The sequence below is a fragment of the Pinus tabuliformis genome, chromosome 6 (genome assembly GCF_031772625.1).
Source record: "Pinus tabuliformis cultivar Carrire ecotype Pingquan chromosome 6, CPIR1, whole genome shotgun sequence".
Lineage (NCBI taxonomy): Eukaryota > Viridiplantae > Streptophyta > Pinopsida > Pinales > Pinaceae > Pinus > Pinus tabuliformis.
In genome coordinates, this window is record NC_142292.1 from 1,292,794,817 (window position 1) to 1,292,814,082 (window position 19,266).

Genomic DNA, 19,266 nt, shown 5'->3' on the forward strand with positions numbered 1-19,266 from the left:
AATCTATTTCATGGTTTATAACCATTCCAATCTCAAATTCATATTGCAATCACTAAAATAAATGTTTATATTTCATAATTCATAACTATTTGAATCTCAAATTTCGCTGCAACATTAAATCTATTTCAATCTCAAATTCATATTGTAAGGTACAATACTATATATTCTATATGAAAAATATACATATCTTATCAATATTATCAACATTGGTTATGTCACTTGCTGCAGTTAAACTTAAGGGTAGAAAATTTCACTCCTTCCTGACCACCTCGGATAACCCTAATTAATCAAAATAAATATTTATATTTCATAATTCATAACTATTTAAATGTGTGACAGTGTAACTCTAAATCTAGATATATCAATATCTCCAAACTCTTTTGTCAATGAAATAAAAAATAACAGAAGCAGGTTCATGGGGATTCTAATGATTTTGTGCATAAATTAATCCAACATCATGGATCACCAACTTCATAGAAAATACATATGTGAATGATATCCCTTGGGAAGGGAGAAAGACCATGGAGAAAATCTAAATACTTATTTGAAAAGCAAGAATCATTCACTGATCCTGGTCATGGCTTTATTTTTATAATACATGGACTTGGTTGAATATATAAACCACCCTGGCCCATGAAGAGAGCACAGGAAGGAAATGATGACACATAGGGTGGGACACAGTGCTAAATAGCCTACCTCTTTCCATCATTGCATCTCAGGAAAAATTAAAAAATGCAATAGTCAATAGCCGTTGTCGCTGTCTGAACGCTGGAGTCTTGAGATTCTGGAATTCCTTTTGTTGTATTTTCAAAAAAAAATCAAGTCATTGCATTGTTTTAGTGAAAAGGACACACAGGGTGGGCCTCCTTTTCACCAAATACATTTCATTCATTTGAAACACATCATTTGCAAGATAAACATTAAAATCATGGCTTATGAGGACGTGGAGGATTAAGCAGCATGCATGCCTTTACAAAAATAAAATCCAAGTGGAGAATTAAGTAGCATGCCATTAAAAAAAATCAAATCCAAACCCTTCGTATGTAAATTATTTAAGAGTGGGATTGCAGATAAGGATTACTAGTTACTTCTTGGTTTTCTTTTTATATGAATAGTGTAAAGTGTTCAATAATAGTACAAATTTAGCTAAAATACAAGAGACTACTGCAGTGCAGATATGGTTAAGTGTACACAATAATTATACTACAGTGCAGATAGGGAAGAAATGCACATAATAGTTAATATATTTATATCTTATTGCAGGATAGTTGAAACATTCGTCTTTGTCCTTGATGTTAAAAATTATTTTAATTATAAATAAGAAAAAAAATTGTAATATATGTTTAGTTGAATAATTTTAAAATCTCCTTACATAAAAAATCAGAAAGATTTTCGGATGCGGGTGCTTGACAGATCAGAGGGCACGAAGATGGTGTATCACATGGGCAGGTGTCAGCCTAAGCACGCCACGGGTTATCGCACTGGACAGGCGAGCTGGTCTCGCACAAGAATATTAATGCAAGCATTTACTTCCTCCATCCGTTTCATGGTTTACTGTGCTATGGCGCTCCATAAGCTCATCATTCCCGCGGCTTCATCGCAGACCTCTGCGGCCTTATGGATTGCTGTGTTGTGTGTCTCTCTGAGCTATTCCACAAGCGAGCTTAGGCCCGTCATTCCCTTTCTAGGCTCAAGAGCGTTCCATAAACGTTGGGCTCTAGTTCCAGGTTCATACAGTTCAATCGCGGTTCCGTTTCCGCCTCACTCTGGGCACTCCTCTCCATGTATTTTCTCTTTTGACAAACCTCTGCACATTGCCATGCCGCGAGAATGGCACAGAATGGGGAGCAGATGTGGCGGCTCCCACGGTCGTGCCACCTCTCAGCGGTCCACCCCCATTTCTTACTCTTCCTCGGACGCGTTGGAACCTTTTCGAAGCAATCCCCCTGTCACCAGAAGTGGCAGAGGCAGGGGTCGCGGGCGAGTCAAGATTATTGATTGTGAGCATGCAGCCCACCCCACTGTTCGCTACCCCATCTCGTGTTCTTTAGCCAACTCCACCTTCATAGTCTCAGTCACTATTGAAAAATGTGAAGATGTCCAGGATTCGGGAGTGGCCCATCCTGGAGTTCTTGTAGACCAGAGGATGGCGAATCCAATTGACAATCTGCGCCAGGTCATGGGAGGTCCCTCTATGGTGAATTCGGTTGTCCCTGCAGGTCCAAGTGCGCCAGCTCGAGGAGAACCAACAGGCTCGGCGGTTCATCATTCTGACTCAGAGGACTCACTACAATTCGGGTGTAGGGTCGTTGAGGAGCCATACACCTCTGAGGATGACTGATCCCGCTCGGGTTTCCGCCCTTTGCAGTTTCTAAAGTAGGAGCTCGACTCTGTTTTGAATCTCGAAGTTAATGCATGTTTCAGGTCTCTGTCTGTCAATGTTTCGTTTATGTCTAGCGTTGTCTATCTGTGCAAGTTTTGTTTTAGTTTATGTTCAGTATTGTTTCGAGTCTTATGGGAAGTCAAAATATTGCTGGAGGTCTACTGTGTATTGAGATCATGATCATTTTTGTAAAATGCCAACTTCATGGCAAGACTTTCAAGGCTAGGTTGTGGCCTTGCTGTAACTTTTTTGTATAAATAATAGGAGTAGACATATTGAGAAAAAAAAAATCAGAAAGATGAATTAATTTAAATATTAATAAGATTTTTAGAATTCTCAAATATTTGTAATATGTTGAGTTATTTAAAAAAAAAATGGAAGTAAAGATTTACATTTCGATTATAAAAACAAAATTCGCTTGAAGAAAACATGTAAACATTACCAATGATCTTATATATTTGTACAAATGTATGTTAAAAAATAATTAAAATAATAAAGTTAGGTTAATTAAAAAATTTATAAAAATAATTAAAATAATAAAATTAGGTTAATTAAAAAAATCATAAAGTTTTATATATATATATATATATATATATATATAAACTATATATATGTGGGGTAAAGCATAATTATGCAGAGGTTAATTGTAAAATAATAATATAATTATAAATTAGGTTTATGTGTATATACATTAATTAATTGGTAAAATATGATTATATTAAGAAGATTTCTCAATATTTATAATTTAGTTTTTTAATATTTGGTCATATAGATTTCTCTATATTTGGTTATGTATAAGGTCTTTGAACAAATGATTGGGATGGCTAAAGTGAGCTCATGAAATGAAAAAAAAATGTTGAAAATGTATGTAATTCCCTTTTCCCTCTCTATATAGACACTAGACACACTAGTGTCTAAATAATTTAGCACCACAAGTTAACTCTCTTTAAGTTTTTTCCAAGTTATAAATTTATGTCTGTTTTGGGAAAGTGTTTGAGTAATCTTGTTTCTCTAAGTACTTATTAGAACTAAAAATTATGGTAACAAAATTTCAAAAATAAAATATTATATAATATTATAATTTGTTTATTACATCATTTTAATTTAAGGGAAAAAAACAAATATTAACTATTTAACATTGAAATAACATGATAACTACCTATAATTTAATATAGACAAGTTTAAATTCATTTTAAGTTGAAATCTATCAAGTGCTTACAAGATCAAATCTCTTGAGGTACATACCTTTGTGAGTTTTTACATTAAAAAAGAGATTTGCATCTTTAAAAAATTGATCACTCTCATTATTTAAAAAGATTATGATAAATTTGCCTCGATCGGGGTGCGAGTCGGCAGATTATCAATTTAATTCGGGGTTAATGGGGTGTACTGCAACGTATAGACCCACCGCCCCCCACACGCTCAAGGCGATGGGTGTAATGGCCCCTTGCATGATGGTGAGTACTGTATATGGGAAAGGTGGCAGCGGGAGGTAGAGAGGTGTTGAGTTTTGTATTTGCTCCGGAGAGAAGGGTGGTGAGTATCAGAGGGATTGTGGGCAAGGAGACTAGTGTGACAGGCTGGTTCTGTGGCGCAATGAGCAGCAGCACTTCCATCCACTTCATGCGAAGGATTACGAGTATGTTATCAGTTACCTCTCCAATCTCATAGTGTTGACTTGCTTCGGGTTTTGTTTGAGGGAGAGGGAAGGAATTATGGGGAAGGACTGTAAAACTAAGGGGCGCCAGGGGGGGTTGGCTAGTGGCATATGTAGGTCTCTGCGTTTGTCTCTGAAACTCAATAGTCAACCTCTCCATTTCGCTTTGCTTTGAGATTATGCTCTCCCGTATGGGAATTTTGATGGTGCTAAGAAACAGGCTTAGTATGGATGCATGTAGGTGTGTCGTCGATTAAGATGGGAGTTTGGGCCATGAGGTTAGTGTCGGCCAGTTCACTTGCAATTTACGAGGTAATCCCAACAGTATGACCATGCATAATTGAAGGGGGGTCTGTAGAAACCCGAGAATGAGGGAAATCAGGCAGGGAATTAGAATTGGCTATGGAAGGTGAGATGGCAATGGCGGCGTCATGGGGCTCAGGGATGGGTGGATGCATGGGTTGGGTCCTCCTTTTGAGTACTGGGCAGATAACAAAGAGTATGCTAGCATGGGTAGGCCGATAGCCTGTAGGCAGCTGCACCTCCCAACCTGGGACTGGGGAGACAATGCATGTTGGATTGCTGCTAAGAGGGGGCGTCTGTGGTGAAGTGCAACCCTTGGTGCAGGTCTTGGGCTGGTCCTCCCTGGGGAAACCACCCGTGACCTCGATGGATAGGGCATTGCAAGTGATAGGGGGCATATGATGCTGGTGGGTCAGAGCGTTGCAATCCTACCACCTGTGTTCATGAACCTTATTGCAATACGATGAAATGTAATTGGAATGCAGTTTGTTGCACTGTACAGGATTGGGCCAGAGAGACCATGGCATGCCTTGCAAAAACTCGAGGCCGCAACAAGAAGCCTCACACGACCAGGAAAGACACGGAACCAAGTCCGTCAGATGGCCGAAGAGGCAGGAAGTCTGTCAAAAGGTTAATTAGTGAAGCAACAGCCACATACCGAGAGGGAACCAATGAAGAAATCCGCAAGCTGTTAGATGATTGGGAAGAAGAAGTGAAGCAAGAGAGTGAGACAGACATAGAACTAGAGGATTGGAGAGTCCTTGTCCCGAATCCTGGAAATACTAGAGGAAGAATCACTCAATTCAAGCAAACCCTCTACCTCTACTGGTTGATGAAAAGCCTACTGGGAAAGGCAATGGAACAAATTTCGGTTGGCATGGTTGTTACTGTCCAAGGCATGTCGAACTACAAGCATGAATTCCAGAAGGTGCAGTTCCAACTGCACAAACAGGATGTTTGGCTTGGCCGAATTGAGAGGCACCTACCTTGTATCTTGGTCCAGACAGAGTTGTCGGGTACGAACATTAAGGATCCAGCACTGGTGGAATCAACATCTATTGAATAGCATGACTAGCAAGCCTACTTTATGATGTTTTTGTTTATATATGCGGATAGCTTTTAAATTTCTTTATGCAATTATATATGTATGTAGATCTCTAAAGTATGGACAAGAATCTGAGACCTATATAGCTTGGATAGAGAGACTTAAGATTTTTTGCTACTAGATGGCATACAATGCGGATAGGTGGCCAACAGACTTGGTTTCCCATTGGGCAAGTTGAGGCCACCTAGCCAAAGCTAGGTGGTGTAAATTTGTTTTATAAATCAATGAAAAGGGAGGATCTACCAAGCTTAACAAAAAAAAAAGATTAAGATAAATCTAAATTTGTTTACATCTAATTCATAATCATTGCGTAATAACCCATTCCAAATCTTATTTGCAATCAAAATTTACACGCACAACAATATCCATTTCAATGAATTAAAGTGTTTTTAATTAATTACAATACATTTCAATCATTTTTAGTAAATAACATTTATTTCAAGTTTAGAATATTTCAAACAATATCAACATTTCAAATATTTTTTCTTATTTCAACACCACGACATACATTAATAATATTTGCACATTAGCATGCAAAGGAACGCTTATGGTGTTAAATGGAGGGCGGAGGGCAAGGACGTTAAACGTAGGGGAAGACGACTACGTTAAACAGAGAATTGACATCACATGAAAGATCTCTACAGTGCCGGTTTAGGAATCTCTACAATGTCAACTTATAGAACTTGACAAAAAAACACTTTATAATATCAACTTATAAAGCGACAAAAAAAAAAAAAAAAAATCTTCGACATAATTATACAACATTATTTTTGTTACCTATTATAAAATTATTTATTTTATATACAACTACAAAATAATCAAAATATTAAAAATCCAACCCTAAAATATCAAATTCTATTTATAACTATAAAAATTTATAATCTAACCATAAAAATTTAAAAATTATTTTCAATACTAAAATCAAATGCTAGGTAAATTTTCATATTCAAAATAAATTAAACTATCATATTAGATATCATTTTTGGGATTCAACTGCATTAAGTAAGTCATTAATGTATGACCATTTCCATGAGAGGTAGTGGTAACTGACAAATTTCTCATGATTTTTGAATAGTTCACTTAGCATCACCTGATGTAATGAGTGCTAAGTGAACTATTCAAAAATCATGAGAAATTAGTCAGTTAAGACTACTTCTCATGGAAATGATCATACGTTAAGTCACAATAGAGTTGAATCCCAAAAATAATATCTAATATAATACACCACATAAACCCCTTAATACTTAAACTATAATTTACATTAAACTAAATAATATAAACATCTTTAAAAAAAAATCTCAAATATCATTTACATTAAACTAAATAATATGAACATCTTAAAAAGATCAACCACGTGTACAAAAATATTGAACAATGTCATTTAAAAAGGAAATTTTATATCATATTACTCTGGAAATCAGAGTGAATGAATGTATTCCACCTTACTTCCCAACAAAATTTAATATAAATGTTTATTTGCGCTCCAACAACTATAGGCCACGCATCAATTAAGAAAGGATATACAAATTAGGCATAGGATTTTGACGTGCTAAACGATTGTTACTAGTAATTTTATTCATATAATACAAAGTGGTGGGTATTTTTAAAAATATTATATAATATATTAATAATTATTTGAAAAACGAATCAACTTATTGATTCCACGCAGTTTAAATATTATTTAAACATATCCCAGTCAAATTAAAGAGAATCTCTCAAGTCGATTAGTTGTGTGATAAGTTATAATAAATCTTTCCAATTAATAATTAAATACAATTTATTGATAGTATTAATAATAAAAAATAATTAACTTATAAATTATCTAAACTAATTTTCCATATCTCTATCTCTCGGTCGAGTTAAATCAAATATAGCCATTGTCTCCATCCTTTGGTCCAGTCTAGTCAAATATAGCCATTTCCTGGTCTATTATAGTTGTTTCTAGTCAAATATAGTTGTTGGATGATCTTCTCTCTCCCTATTTAACATGCAGCCATGATCTGGTTCTTCAACTTGTCTTGACGATGAACCACACTTGTTGGTTTGAAACGCGTTTTACGCCGAAACTCCTAGCATATACTTCCAATAAACTATTTTGATTTAGGTAAACATAAACATCACCATCAAAATGTTCATTATATAAACTTATACAAATATTTTCATTTATATATTATAATAAATAATAAAATTATTTTCAACTATATGTAAATATTTGTTAATATTTAATATAAATTTATTTCTTATTTTAGATATAAATTTTTATCGGGTTCAAAATATATATATATATATATATATATATATATATATATAAGCTCCGAAGTTTAATTTAATTTGTTCTCTAAATCTTCTTGGGAGTCAAATTGTACAATAAAAAATTCTTTTGAACAAAGATAAATGTCACAGTTTTTGGTCCAGGCTGTAAAAACCCATTGATGCAGTGCTTCAAATCTTGGCCAGAATCCATTAAATCTGCAAATGAAAACCCTTGACTAGAGAACAAAGAAAGATGTTTTACCTCTTTATTATTTCCATTCAGTGCTATCATTTGATCTAATTTTCTCAACAATATATGGTCCTAGAATGGATGAAGGTTTATCCATTGAAATGGGCCCCGTACCTTGTGTCGCATCTTTGTATGACACTAAAGAAGATAGATTTTCGGACCCTATTGGAACCCCACGCAACCTTAGTTGCATGATGATGGTGGAGTTCCTATAAACACTATATTCATGCAAATGTAATATATATTGCATCTGTTTCCCTTAACAAATTAGGCAATGCATGGCTATAGGAATCCCCAAGCGGTTCTCCAAGATATGCTTTAGGGACACCAATTTATCAAATGTCTAGATTTGGATCGAGTTCCCTCTGAGTGTCTTAACAAAAACCTGAAACCCTTTCGCAGGGTTCAGGTCTTCTAAATTGCCCACCAACCCCAATGGATAAGAAAGAGGGGATCATTATTTTATATCTACTCTGATTTTACGGGGGTAATGCAAATTGAGGAGGATCATGGGGGGAGGCTAAAACAAAAGATCAATAATGGAAAACTCCCCAACATTGGCTGTCTCAACCAATGTACTAAGGGATCCTTCACCCAACTCCATATCTTCAATAACATCATTGGTAGGAGGAAGCACAAAGTGATTTTTCTTGAAAATAGAAGAAAGCCACTTAATGATGCCTTGAGTGATCAAATAGGATGTTGGATTGACAATCCTAGAACCATATATTTCCACTCTTTATGTTATTAGCAGTGGTTGCTACATTCCCCACTGCCTTTGAATGGTCGCCAATCCTCCTCCTTCGCCATGCAACCCTCTTATCTTTTGTAGGAAATCTCATGCTTTTGAGCCTATATCGTCTTTTGGTTATGGCCCTGACAGTAGCTTGACTTGTGCTCCAAAAAATTCTCTCTTTATAATAGGTGCTTTTTACATCTTATTATGAGGGAGATGTGTAATTCCTTTGGTTATCACTGTGGAGTTAAGCATTGGATCAATGTAAATAAGTTTAAATCCATCTTTTCACTTCAAAAGATTTTCCACCCTAAGCTTTGCACTTTTAGAGATTTATCACCCTAAAGAAGATGAAAAACATTTTCTCTTACAATGCCATGTGTACACCCACTTTCAAAATATTCATTACAATATTGACTTTCTTAAGCTTTTTAACTCATAAAACTATAAAGATATAGAAGTCTTCATCTTAAAACTTTTCCAAAACTTTAAAAATGATAAATCAAGTAATTCCTTACATTTTCTTAAGATTGATACCAAAACTGATTCACCAAACCAATAAATTCCTTATGTTTTCTTAAAACATAATTACACCTAAGGCGTTCTTTTAAGGGCGGTCGAAACCGAATGGAAATGTGCCATCTATTAAAATTGTGCAACGTATGTTACATGATAAGGGTTCTAGCTCTATTTGGATATCTACTTATGCAAATACATGTGTGTTGTGTGTTGTGTGTGAATGTGCTTGGTTGGGAGTAGAGTCAACGACACAACTAGCCCTTGATGTCAAGTGAATGGGATCAAACTTAGTTGACTAGGATATCTAGGTTGGGAGAAGAGATAACAAGCTTTGTTAGGTCAATGTAGTGGAATATGCTAAGATTATCAAGGAATGGGTTATAAGAGATAAAATGGGATAGAGATTTATTTGTGAAGTCCATGTCTAGGAGGAGCAAGTTAAGAGATGGTTGATTTTAGAAAAATGGGTTGGAGTAGAGGTGAGAATGTAATTGTCAAGTATGAGCATAGTGAGACAAGTACAATAGAAAAGGGAATGAGGTATGATTTTCTCTATTGGGAATATCAAAGGGGAACAATAGAGAGTCAAACTTTCAAATTCCTTAGAGGTAATGTACTGTGCCCTTTGCCATATGCTTTTACAAGTGAAATGTCAATTGTTGGTTCTAGTGTGACCAAATTTGAAAAATGTAGTTGAAAAAATGAAAAGCCTCCAAATATGATGAATGCAACATCAAAAGGTTGAAGTTTATTTTATCCACCATTGTGAGAGATGGATCTAGATTTGGGTTGACATTGCTCAAAAGGAGAAAGGGGGAGAGAGTGAGTCAAAGAATTTGAGCATAGAAGAATCTCAATTTCTCTTCTTGTTTTCATATATGTAAATTGAATAGAATTTGAAGTAGTTAGATCTTCCAAGAACTTTTCAACACCTTCTGTAAGATACCTTAAAGGAAATCTTGCCCCAAGTTAGGATATTTTGTCCTCTTATTTTCTTTATCTAATCAATTATTATTTTACATGATGGTCACAAATAATTTATTTTCACATTAAAGTGTCTTTTATGGTGTTATCAAGGTATTCCATAAGAGATCTTAGTTTCTAGTGCACTAAAGCATTTGAGTATGTAAAAACACAACAAAGAAGAGATAAAAGATTCATTGAAGGATGGTGGAATTCAACTGCAATTTGTTTATTGTCTAAATACATATGTCATGTGACTTTTGTTATTGAGTTTTTCTTTTATGGATTTGTAGCCGTGCAAATTTGTGCTATTGTTGGTTGTGAAAAACATGTTATTAATGACAAGTATTAGATTTATAATGGGGAGAAATAATTGAGATTCTATAGTTGTATCATGTGATTGCATATAATTATGTTTTATGATTGCCATAAATAATTGAATTCACCTTGTAGTGAAAAGGGATATCTCTATTTACAACTCCATGGTTATTTGCTAGCACTTTGCCATTAATTCATGGACCTTGTATGATACATTGGAAAAATTTCATAATTGTGAACTTGGTTTAAAGATAAGAAAATAAGATAAATTCATCTTGTATGGGTTCATGTTTCATAGAAATTTCCTGATTTTGGTACTTATTCTAAGACTACAATGCCCATTTTCAACCTAATTTAGATCCTATTTATATTAAAAATTATGTGAATTGATTGTGGGTTTTGGAATGACGATTAAGAAGAAGATAATGGTGAAGTTTATTTCAATGATCTTACATTAAAGTATAACATTCCATGAATATAATAAAATTTTAATATTAACTTAGTTGTGATCCATTTCCACCTTCACACACACCCTCAAAATTGGAACGAAATGGATTGCTTTAGCCATTACAAATAAGAACCTTTCCAAATCAGTACACAAACAAATCAACAAAGGGGTGCATAGCAACAAACATGGCCAAAATCTCAAACCAAGGTAGCTAGTGTGCACATGACTTCCTGATAGTGTGCTTGAACCACAATGTTATAGGTGAGAAACTATAAAACATGATGGACTACAACATCAAAGTTAAACAACAAACAAACATATTTTGATACCAAGTCCTAGTGAGAATTCAAGGAATTGATATTAGATTTAATGGAAACATAATTAATGGATCATGGTTTGTTGAAACCTCCTTTACACAGGCAATTCAAAAAGAACTGTGTTGAATTTCCTCACAATTGGATAAGTTCTCAACTTCTCACTATGTTTCTCTTTATATGTATAATATAGGAACCATGTGCTATATTTTGGGGAGTCACCAACTTCTTAATTTTTTTACATTGATCCTCGGTTGTAGCTAACTTAATTTTTTTAACTTTGTAAAATGAGGTACCATTAATCAAGCATCACAGATATGTCTTTCAAAATTACTAATGGTTTCAAATCAAAAGAAAAAACCATATGATAGTGTACATGGAAATATGAACCTATGTAATTAAATAATTGGATCCCAACAAAAAAATCTCTTGGAAAGGTGTATTTTTTCCTTGTAAATCTATGGGAGTTGGTTCAAGTGGCGAATGATTTTTTATTTGTAATTTGAGTTCCTTTTGTATACAAACAAGAAATCATAATAATTTAGTCTGTATTCTTATACTACACAAATCCATTTGCTAGTCAACAAGTTATCTCCTCCCTCCATTATCTAATTAATGGTACAAAGTGCTTGTCACAAACACATTCAAACATGTATAAATTAGGCAATGTCAACTCAAATCTCTATCCACAATTTTATTTTTAGATGGCGTCTCTTTGAAAATATCTTTGTTTTCATTATTTTAAATTAATTATTTCTCTATGAGCATTGTTAACATGGAAAGGATGAAGACGAAAATGAGGCTTACCTAGCCCTCCATTAACATGTTATTTTGGTATTATTTCCTTAAAGTAATATCATAATGGAATATAATATAAGAGTGCATTGTGTCCCATGACGATATTAAAAGATGTACAAAACAACCACTACAAATTTTCTATTTGGCTGAACACATAGTGTAAGTTTTCAACAGAGAAAGTCACACCACTAGATGCAAACTACACCGCGTGATATATTATTTGAAGGCATTAATATTCCACAATTCTTATCGCTATTTCTTTTTAAATTGTAAATGAATATTTATAAAATAATAATGATCGTCAAGTGGACATCCATTATAAACATCGCACATCTACCATAAGCATCCCATCTTTTGGAATAACAAAAATTCTATACAAGGGGAAGGATAGTGAATGTTTAACAAGTCATGATAGGGTGTAAGAAATAATTCAAGCTTTATATGTTTTTAGAGTGCCAATAGGGTGCCTTTGTTTAACATTTTTTACATAAAAAATTACTTTGTTATCCATTATAATTGGTAAATTTCATGCATTTTTTAGCATAGCCTTACTTTGTGTAATCAATATCCTCTATCAATGTTTCACATTTCATATAGATTTGTCTTGTTTCTTATGGTTTTGGTTATTTCATGCATTTTTATAGCATACTTCAAGTTGTTTTAGGGTTCAACCCCTCTTGATGTATGACAACCTACCCTCTTACAACAAGTTTAAACTTGACCTTGCCCATTTTTTCTTTTATAGGTTATAGGTTAAGTAGCATAGTAATTGTCCACATCAACAAGAAAGATTATTAGAGTAGTAATAATATTAGAAAAATATTGATGTGAGAGACAATCAAGAGTTTCCCTTCTAGATTTCAAATCTGCCATTTATACATAGAGACAAAACAATTCATTTTCCCTAGTTGGTGAAAACTAAAGTAAACAACTCTTTATAGCCCACACATGTTTCATATACATTTATCTTGTCTTTAATGTAGACTAGGAAGTGACATGGACTTCACATGCTAGATCCACATGGAAACAACATAAACACTACATATTTGGTAAACACAAGTATTCATTGATGTTCTTAGAAAAACTATTGGAATCTAGAAAAACTAGATGGAAACTTGGTGAAGGCTACTCATTTTGTTTTTTAAATTGATCATACATTGTTGACTTCAAGTAATCAATGGCAATTAAGGCATCATTGTTTGCTTAGGAAATTACTTTTTAAAAAATGATCGACATGTGTTGTCTCATTTATAGTCTTATACTCATTTATCATGGGAACAACTAATACATGACTATTGTTTGTGTAATTTTGAATTGATATTACTTGGAAATGAGAACATCCTTTCTCATGGAATATTCTTCCATATATATTTAGAAACTAACTATGACAATACCTAACCATCTAGAATATTTTTTTAATACATTATTTATGGACCCTATTGAATGGATCCTCTATTAACTATCCATGAACCATCCAACACACTTCTCTTATCTTCAAATAATGTATCTTGATTTATTTCAACGTTTTATTTCCCAGTTCGGGGTATACTAATAATAACCACCACCATCATATATAGTTTAATGTTTTTTCTTAAATAAATGGAAAATAAATTTTCATATATATACAAATTTGTGGGTGGGAAAAAGGAGAAGTTCATGCAAAAAAATCGAGCAAAGTTGTAAAGTGTGTTTGACATGTGGATGTAGAGATTGCAGGCCAATCTTGCTATCCTGTGACAGGAATGTGATGAGATACGATTGGGGGAAGAGAAAATGCTAGCAAAAAATTAATGACATGTGGTTAAGGAAGTGGTGGCAGAGGATAATGCCCATCCTCATCCCCCTTGTGGATTCGGGAGGGGTTGTGACCTCTCATAAGCACAATGAGAGATTGGAGACAAGAAGAGAGGAGACTGTCAAATGGGGGAGAGGGAAACATTGGTAGAGGCAGAAAAGAAGAACACACATTAAAACATAGGACTCGCATGCATAGTTGGAGGAGCTCTCTTGCTCTCTCTGGTTTTTCTTATTAATTTTGATTGGATCTTTCTCTCTCATTGAGTATAGAGGGCACTCGATGGTGATATTAGAGTGCATGGAGTTGTGGGAGCAATGATAGTAGGAGCAAAAATAGTGTTAGCTAATTGTTGAACCTTGTGCATGAATTAGACCTCTATGATTTTGGGTGACATCCCTTGTGAATTGGTGTTGGATACCATTAAACTAGTAGTCTAATCCTATGTGGTTAGTGGGAGGCTCAGTGAATGACTAGTGTATAGTCGATAAGCCACCTAGATAGGGAAATCTAGGCCACTTGGTGTTTGTTGAGTAGTTGATATACCCCCTAGACAGTGGACTATAGACCGTTGTGGTGATTGCTATGAAAAGATAACTCATAATCACCTAGATAGTGGATTCCAACTCTTGGATTGAGCAATATCCCATCTAGACCTTGGGTCAATCCTTGTGATTGAACTCAGAAAATGAGTGGGTCATGTGGTGCTTACTATTAGATGGAAGTTGATAAACCACATGGACATTGTACTCCACCTTTTGAGTGTTTAATGAAGCCTATGGTGTGATTTCCCTAAGCAAGCATCCCCTCAGACTTTGGTTTTGGTTCGGGGGTGGTCAATTGCAAGAAATTTGTGGTGTAGTTGGCCTATGGTTGGGTGGAGAGTCGAAGTCCCTCCTTCAGTTTCCAGCTATCTTAAAACACACAAATGGGTATAATTACATATGCATATATGAATTATGGATTATGATGTTCCTTGTTATGATTATAATTGGTGCAAGATATTGTGTGTTTATGGATGTGAGTGAATGCCTAAATCGTGAAGTTCATTGTTATGCTCATGATTGTCAAGATAACTGGTATGTCTATGGATTTTGTGTCTAACCGGATTGTTTTGTCCAATATCGTGTCCATGGTTGATGTGATAATTTGTGTGTTTATGTTCATTCATTTGACTTCTATGTCTGAGGAATGTAATAACTTAATTACTTAGAGGACTTATGTTGTTTAATAGAGGGTTACTCCCTCTTGTATTGATATCAAATCTTATATGCTTGTACTTAGTTGATTAATAAGCACATGCCTCGAAACATGTCTAACTAGCCCGCAAGAGGTTAGCAAAATGGGAGTGACTGGTACATTTTTTTTCCTTGCACAATATTGCAACTTGTGTATATTTTGGTGTTGGTGCCTTGCCCTTTCTTGTCTTAGAAATGTGTATAATGGGTGTCATGGCTTCTACTTTCTATTGCTAGGTACCATGCAAAGGATAAGGGTCGGGACTTGGGGTCCTTGTGCTAGTTATCATGCAGAGAAGTAGAACTTGGTGTAGTTGACCCTTTGTCATATATATTCACCAAAACTTGAGGTTTTGGGACCTTAGCGCAGTGTGCCTCCATATATAGAAAATTCAATGTTGGATGATCACTCCTCCTCGTTTTCTGGTCACCCCTCAATTTTATGTTAAATCTTTTGGTCGTTGAGACCAACAGAACAAAATCATCCACACATATGCATATAAAGGTATATGTAGGGCCCAACACCTAAAGGTTGATGTTGGAACCTTGCCATGAGGTGAGAAGTTTGATGCTGATGGGAAGATATCAACCATTGACCATTAGGCGTAAACCATATTTGTGTGAAGAGGGAAGTGGGTCAATCCATTGGCAAAACCTGGCCTAGTGGAATGAGCCATGGGGTCCCCACACAAGCCCCTAAAAGAGTTTAAGTGGAATAGTCGAGTGGGGTGGGGGACCTAACATGATGTCAGTGGGTGGACCCCATTGACCTTCGAGCTCTTGGATGAGAATAACAGAGAACGAGGCCCATGAAACTCGAGCGATATGACATGGGCCACGAAGGATCCCACCGGGCTCACGGGCCTTTGGGCCACTGCGTTTTCAATAGAGGATCAGATAGAGGTTGAGGCTGAAGACTTCGAATAAAGAAGTTGTTGTAGCCCCACCTTCATTACAAACATTGGAGATCAGGTCAAAACAAATAGGTAACACTCCCACAACTCGAGATGGCACAAGGGGGTGGGAGGTGGTTACATATAACATACTTTTCTACATAGAAAAACCCCAAGACACTTGGATTATGCAAATTACATAGAAAAACCCCAAGATGATTGGTTTATGCAAATTACATAGAAAAACCCCAAAATGCTTAGATTATGCAAATTACATAAAAAAAAACCTTAAACACTTGGATTATCCAAATTACACAACTAAAACTTACCATTCCAACTAATCCATGTTAAATTTATTTATTTTAAATAAAATTACAAAAAATATTAAATAAAACAAAAATAAAATAAAATTACACCACTATACTTTTCAAATCCAATATCTATAAATTCACTTTTTAGTTTTTTTTTTTTAATAATAATGATGGAAAAAACCAAATTACTAAAATTAGCTAGCTATTTTATTAATATATTTGCATAACAAAGACTTTCCCATTTATATTATATGTAATAATTTTCTTACAAATAGAAAATTTGGACACATAAAACTTATTCAAAATCCAATAATGGTTATGTAATTGACTGGGTCATCAGTTTGTATCATTCCACAGTCGCCTCAGCGTGGAAGAGGCCTCCTAGAAGGTCCCTTGGTCAAAGTCTCCAACTTGGCTTCCTCCTACAGAGAGTCCACAAGAACATCGCAATTTCCCTAACAACCCCATGGCAAAAACGTGCACGCAAGAAGCTCAGCGGTGGACTTTAACGACCAGCCAACTCAATTGACCGGGTGAGTCTCAGAGTCAACGCGGAGCGCTAGTTGTATTGATCAATGATGCTTCGACACGTGCATTGTCGCTGCCGGTGACACTCTGGAAGGACGGTGGTTGTCCGTCAATCACTGACCCCGCCGGCCCTCCCACCGCACATGGCGCGGGTTCGAACCGCACCCAATGGAAGGGTTCCAATAGCTTTTTGAATTTAATTTTTGTTTTTCGCCACTTAAAATGGCTCAATTTTTTGCAATCTTAATAAAATATACTGTAATAATATTGTGTGTATCCGGCTAATTCGTTTACCACAAATAAATAAATTTAATAGATATTAAATTCCGGCCCCGGTTAGCATGGTTCGCAGCTCCTTCGTCTCCAAACCCTGGACGGAAGTCTGGTCTATAAAAGGCGTCGAGAAAGAGTCACTGAGCGCCATAGATCGATATCCGAGCTCCTGCATACCTTCTAACGGAGGGCTATTCTTCGTCCGCGTTGTGTCTGAGACCCAGAAAGAAAAAAAGGTGAGGTTTTGACACAGATTTCGCCCCCCGTTTGTTCTTCTAAGATTTCTCTGGATAAGCTGGATTTTTTGAGGGTTTGTGTGGGTATTGGCGAGAATAGATTGAGAATAAACAAATCCAAGAGATCGTTCGAGGGTTTTCTGAGGGCTTATAGTGGAACTGTTGAAACGTTTGACGGGTTCTCTACGAAAATTGTCTAGGGAGATATACAGGGTTTTCTGGGTTTCGAGGGATTAGCCGGGTTTTGAGGTTTTTGCACATGATTTGTTGGTGGGAGACGGAGAACATTGCTTTGTTAAATTGGTCAGCGGGTTTGCAGCTGAATCCGAGGCTGTTGCATCCTTAAAAGTGTTTTACCTTTGTGGTTTGGACCTTAGGGTTTGAACTCTTTAAAGAAACTCTCAAAATCAGCCTTAAACAATAACATACAAGATGTCCATTCTACCCCAAAGTGATTCCCTCATAATAAGGGAAGTTTGGGCAGATAATCTGGAGGAGGAGTTTGCTCTGATTCGGGAAATTGTGGATGATTACCCTTATATTGCCATGGATACTGAGTTTCCTGGTATAGTGGTAAGACCTGTGGGCAATTTTAAGACTGCTTCAGAGTTCCACTATTACACTCTAAAGTCTAATGTTGACATACTTAACCTTATTCAATTGGGTCTCACTTTCTCAGACGAGGATGGGAACCTGCCTCGCTGCGGTACCGATAAGTACTGCATATGGCAATTCAATTTCCGGGAATTCAATCTTGATAAAGATATGTATGCCATCGATTCTATTGAGCTTCTGCAACAGAGTGGTATTGATTTCAAGAAGAACAATGAGAATGGAATTGATGCACAAGTATTCGGTGAGCTGCTAATGTCATCCGGCATTGTTTTGAATGACACTGTGCACTGGGTCACCTTCCATAGTGGCTATGATTTCGGGTACATGCTGAAGCTTCTAACGTGCCAGCAGTTGCCTCCAACACCTGCAGGCTTCTTCAGCTTGATTAACATGTATTTTCCCACAGTGTATGATATCAAGCACTTGATGAAGTTTTGCAACAGTCTGCACGGCGGATTGAACAAGCTGGCTGAATTATTGGATGTGAAGAGAATTGGCGTGTGCCATCAAGCTGGTTCGGATAGCCTGTTAACATCCTGTGCATTTAGGAAATTGAGAGAGGGGTTTTTCAATGGCTCCACTGAGAAATATGCAGGTGTGTTATATGGTTTAGCTTTTGACAATGGCCAGAGTGTTCATTGAGGTTTTGAGATCAGAGAGAAATGCCATAGACTCTCATCTCTTTGTACACTTTTTTGGGCAAATCTGCCGCTTAAGTTATTAATATAAGGTGGGTTAAATAATTATTATGAACATGGCTTCCATATTTGTCATTGCCGTTGAGTGTGATGTGCTCTATCTATGTGTTTATGTGTCTGTGTTTCATTCTGCAGTTTCGTGATTTATATCCTTGCATAAACACGAATTCTAATTCAATGAAGTCTGTGCAGTGCTGTATATCTTGAACATTTTTTTAGATGGTAGCTAATCCTTTTTATTGAATGGAGAAATTGCAAAACTCTTATATGAGTATGCATTACATTACATTGAATGAAATGAAATGAAATTCATGTTGATGCCTATGAATGACCGAAATAGGTAAATGGTAATTGAATGAATGGTGATTAACAACAAGAGTGTCTGAAGCACCTTCAAAAACAAGTGATCAAAATTCAACACCAAGATTATAGTCTAGATAGTGTAGTAGGTAATCCTGCAGCCAGAGGAATTGATTGAGTTATTGAATTGAAAGAATTGAGCTATTGAATTGAAAGAGTTTGTGCCTCAGTGCCATCATCCATATCAATCACCATGATTGTGTTAATGCTGAGCCTAATAATGTCTCTTGAGGTGGTCAAGGCTAAGAATGTCAAGGAAGAGCAACGCACTA

The 19,266-nt window shown here is 35.7% G+C and overlaps 1 protein-coding gene across 1 annotated transcript; it reads left to right on the top strand.

Annotated features, from left to right (window-relative positions):
* Positions 1 to 17,136: 17,136 nt before the first annotated feature.
* LOC149263340 (putative CCR4-associated factor 1 homolog 7) lies at positions 17,137 to 18,689 on the top strand. The gene has a single exon (XM_089426149.1). The coding sequence runs from the start codon at positions 17,754 to 17,756 to the stop codon at positions 18,576 to 18,578; it is 825 nt and encodes a 274-aa protein (XP_089282275.1). The 5' UTR covers positions 17,137 to 17,753; the 3' UTR covers positions 18,579 to 18,689.
* The last annotated feature ends 577 nt before the right edge of the window (positions 18,690 to 19,266 follow it).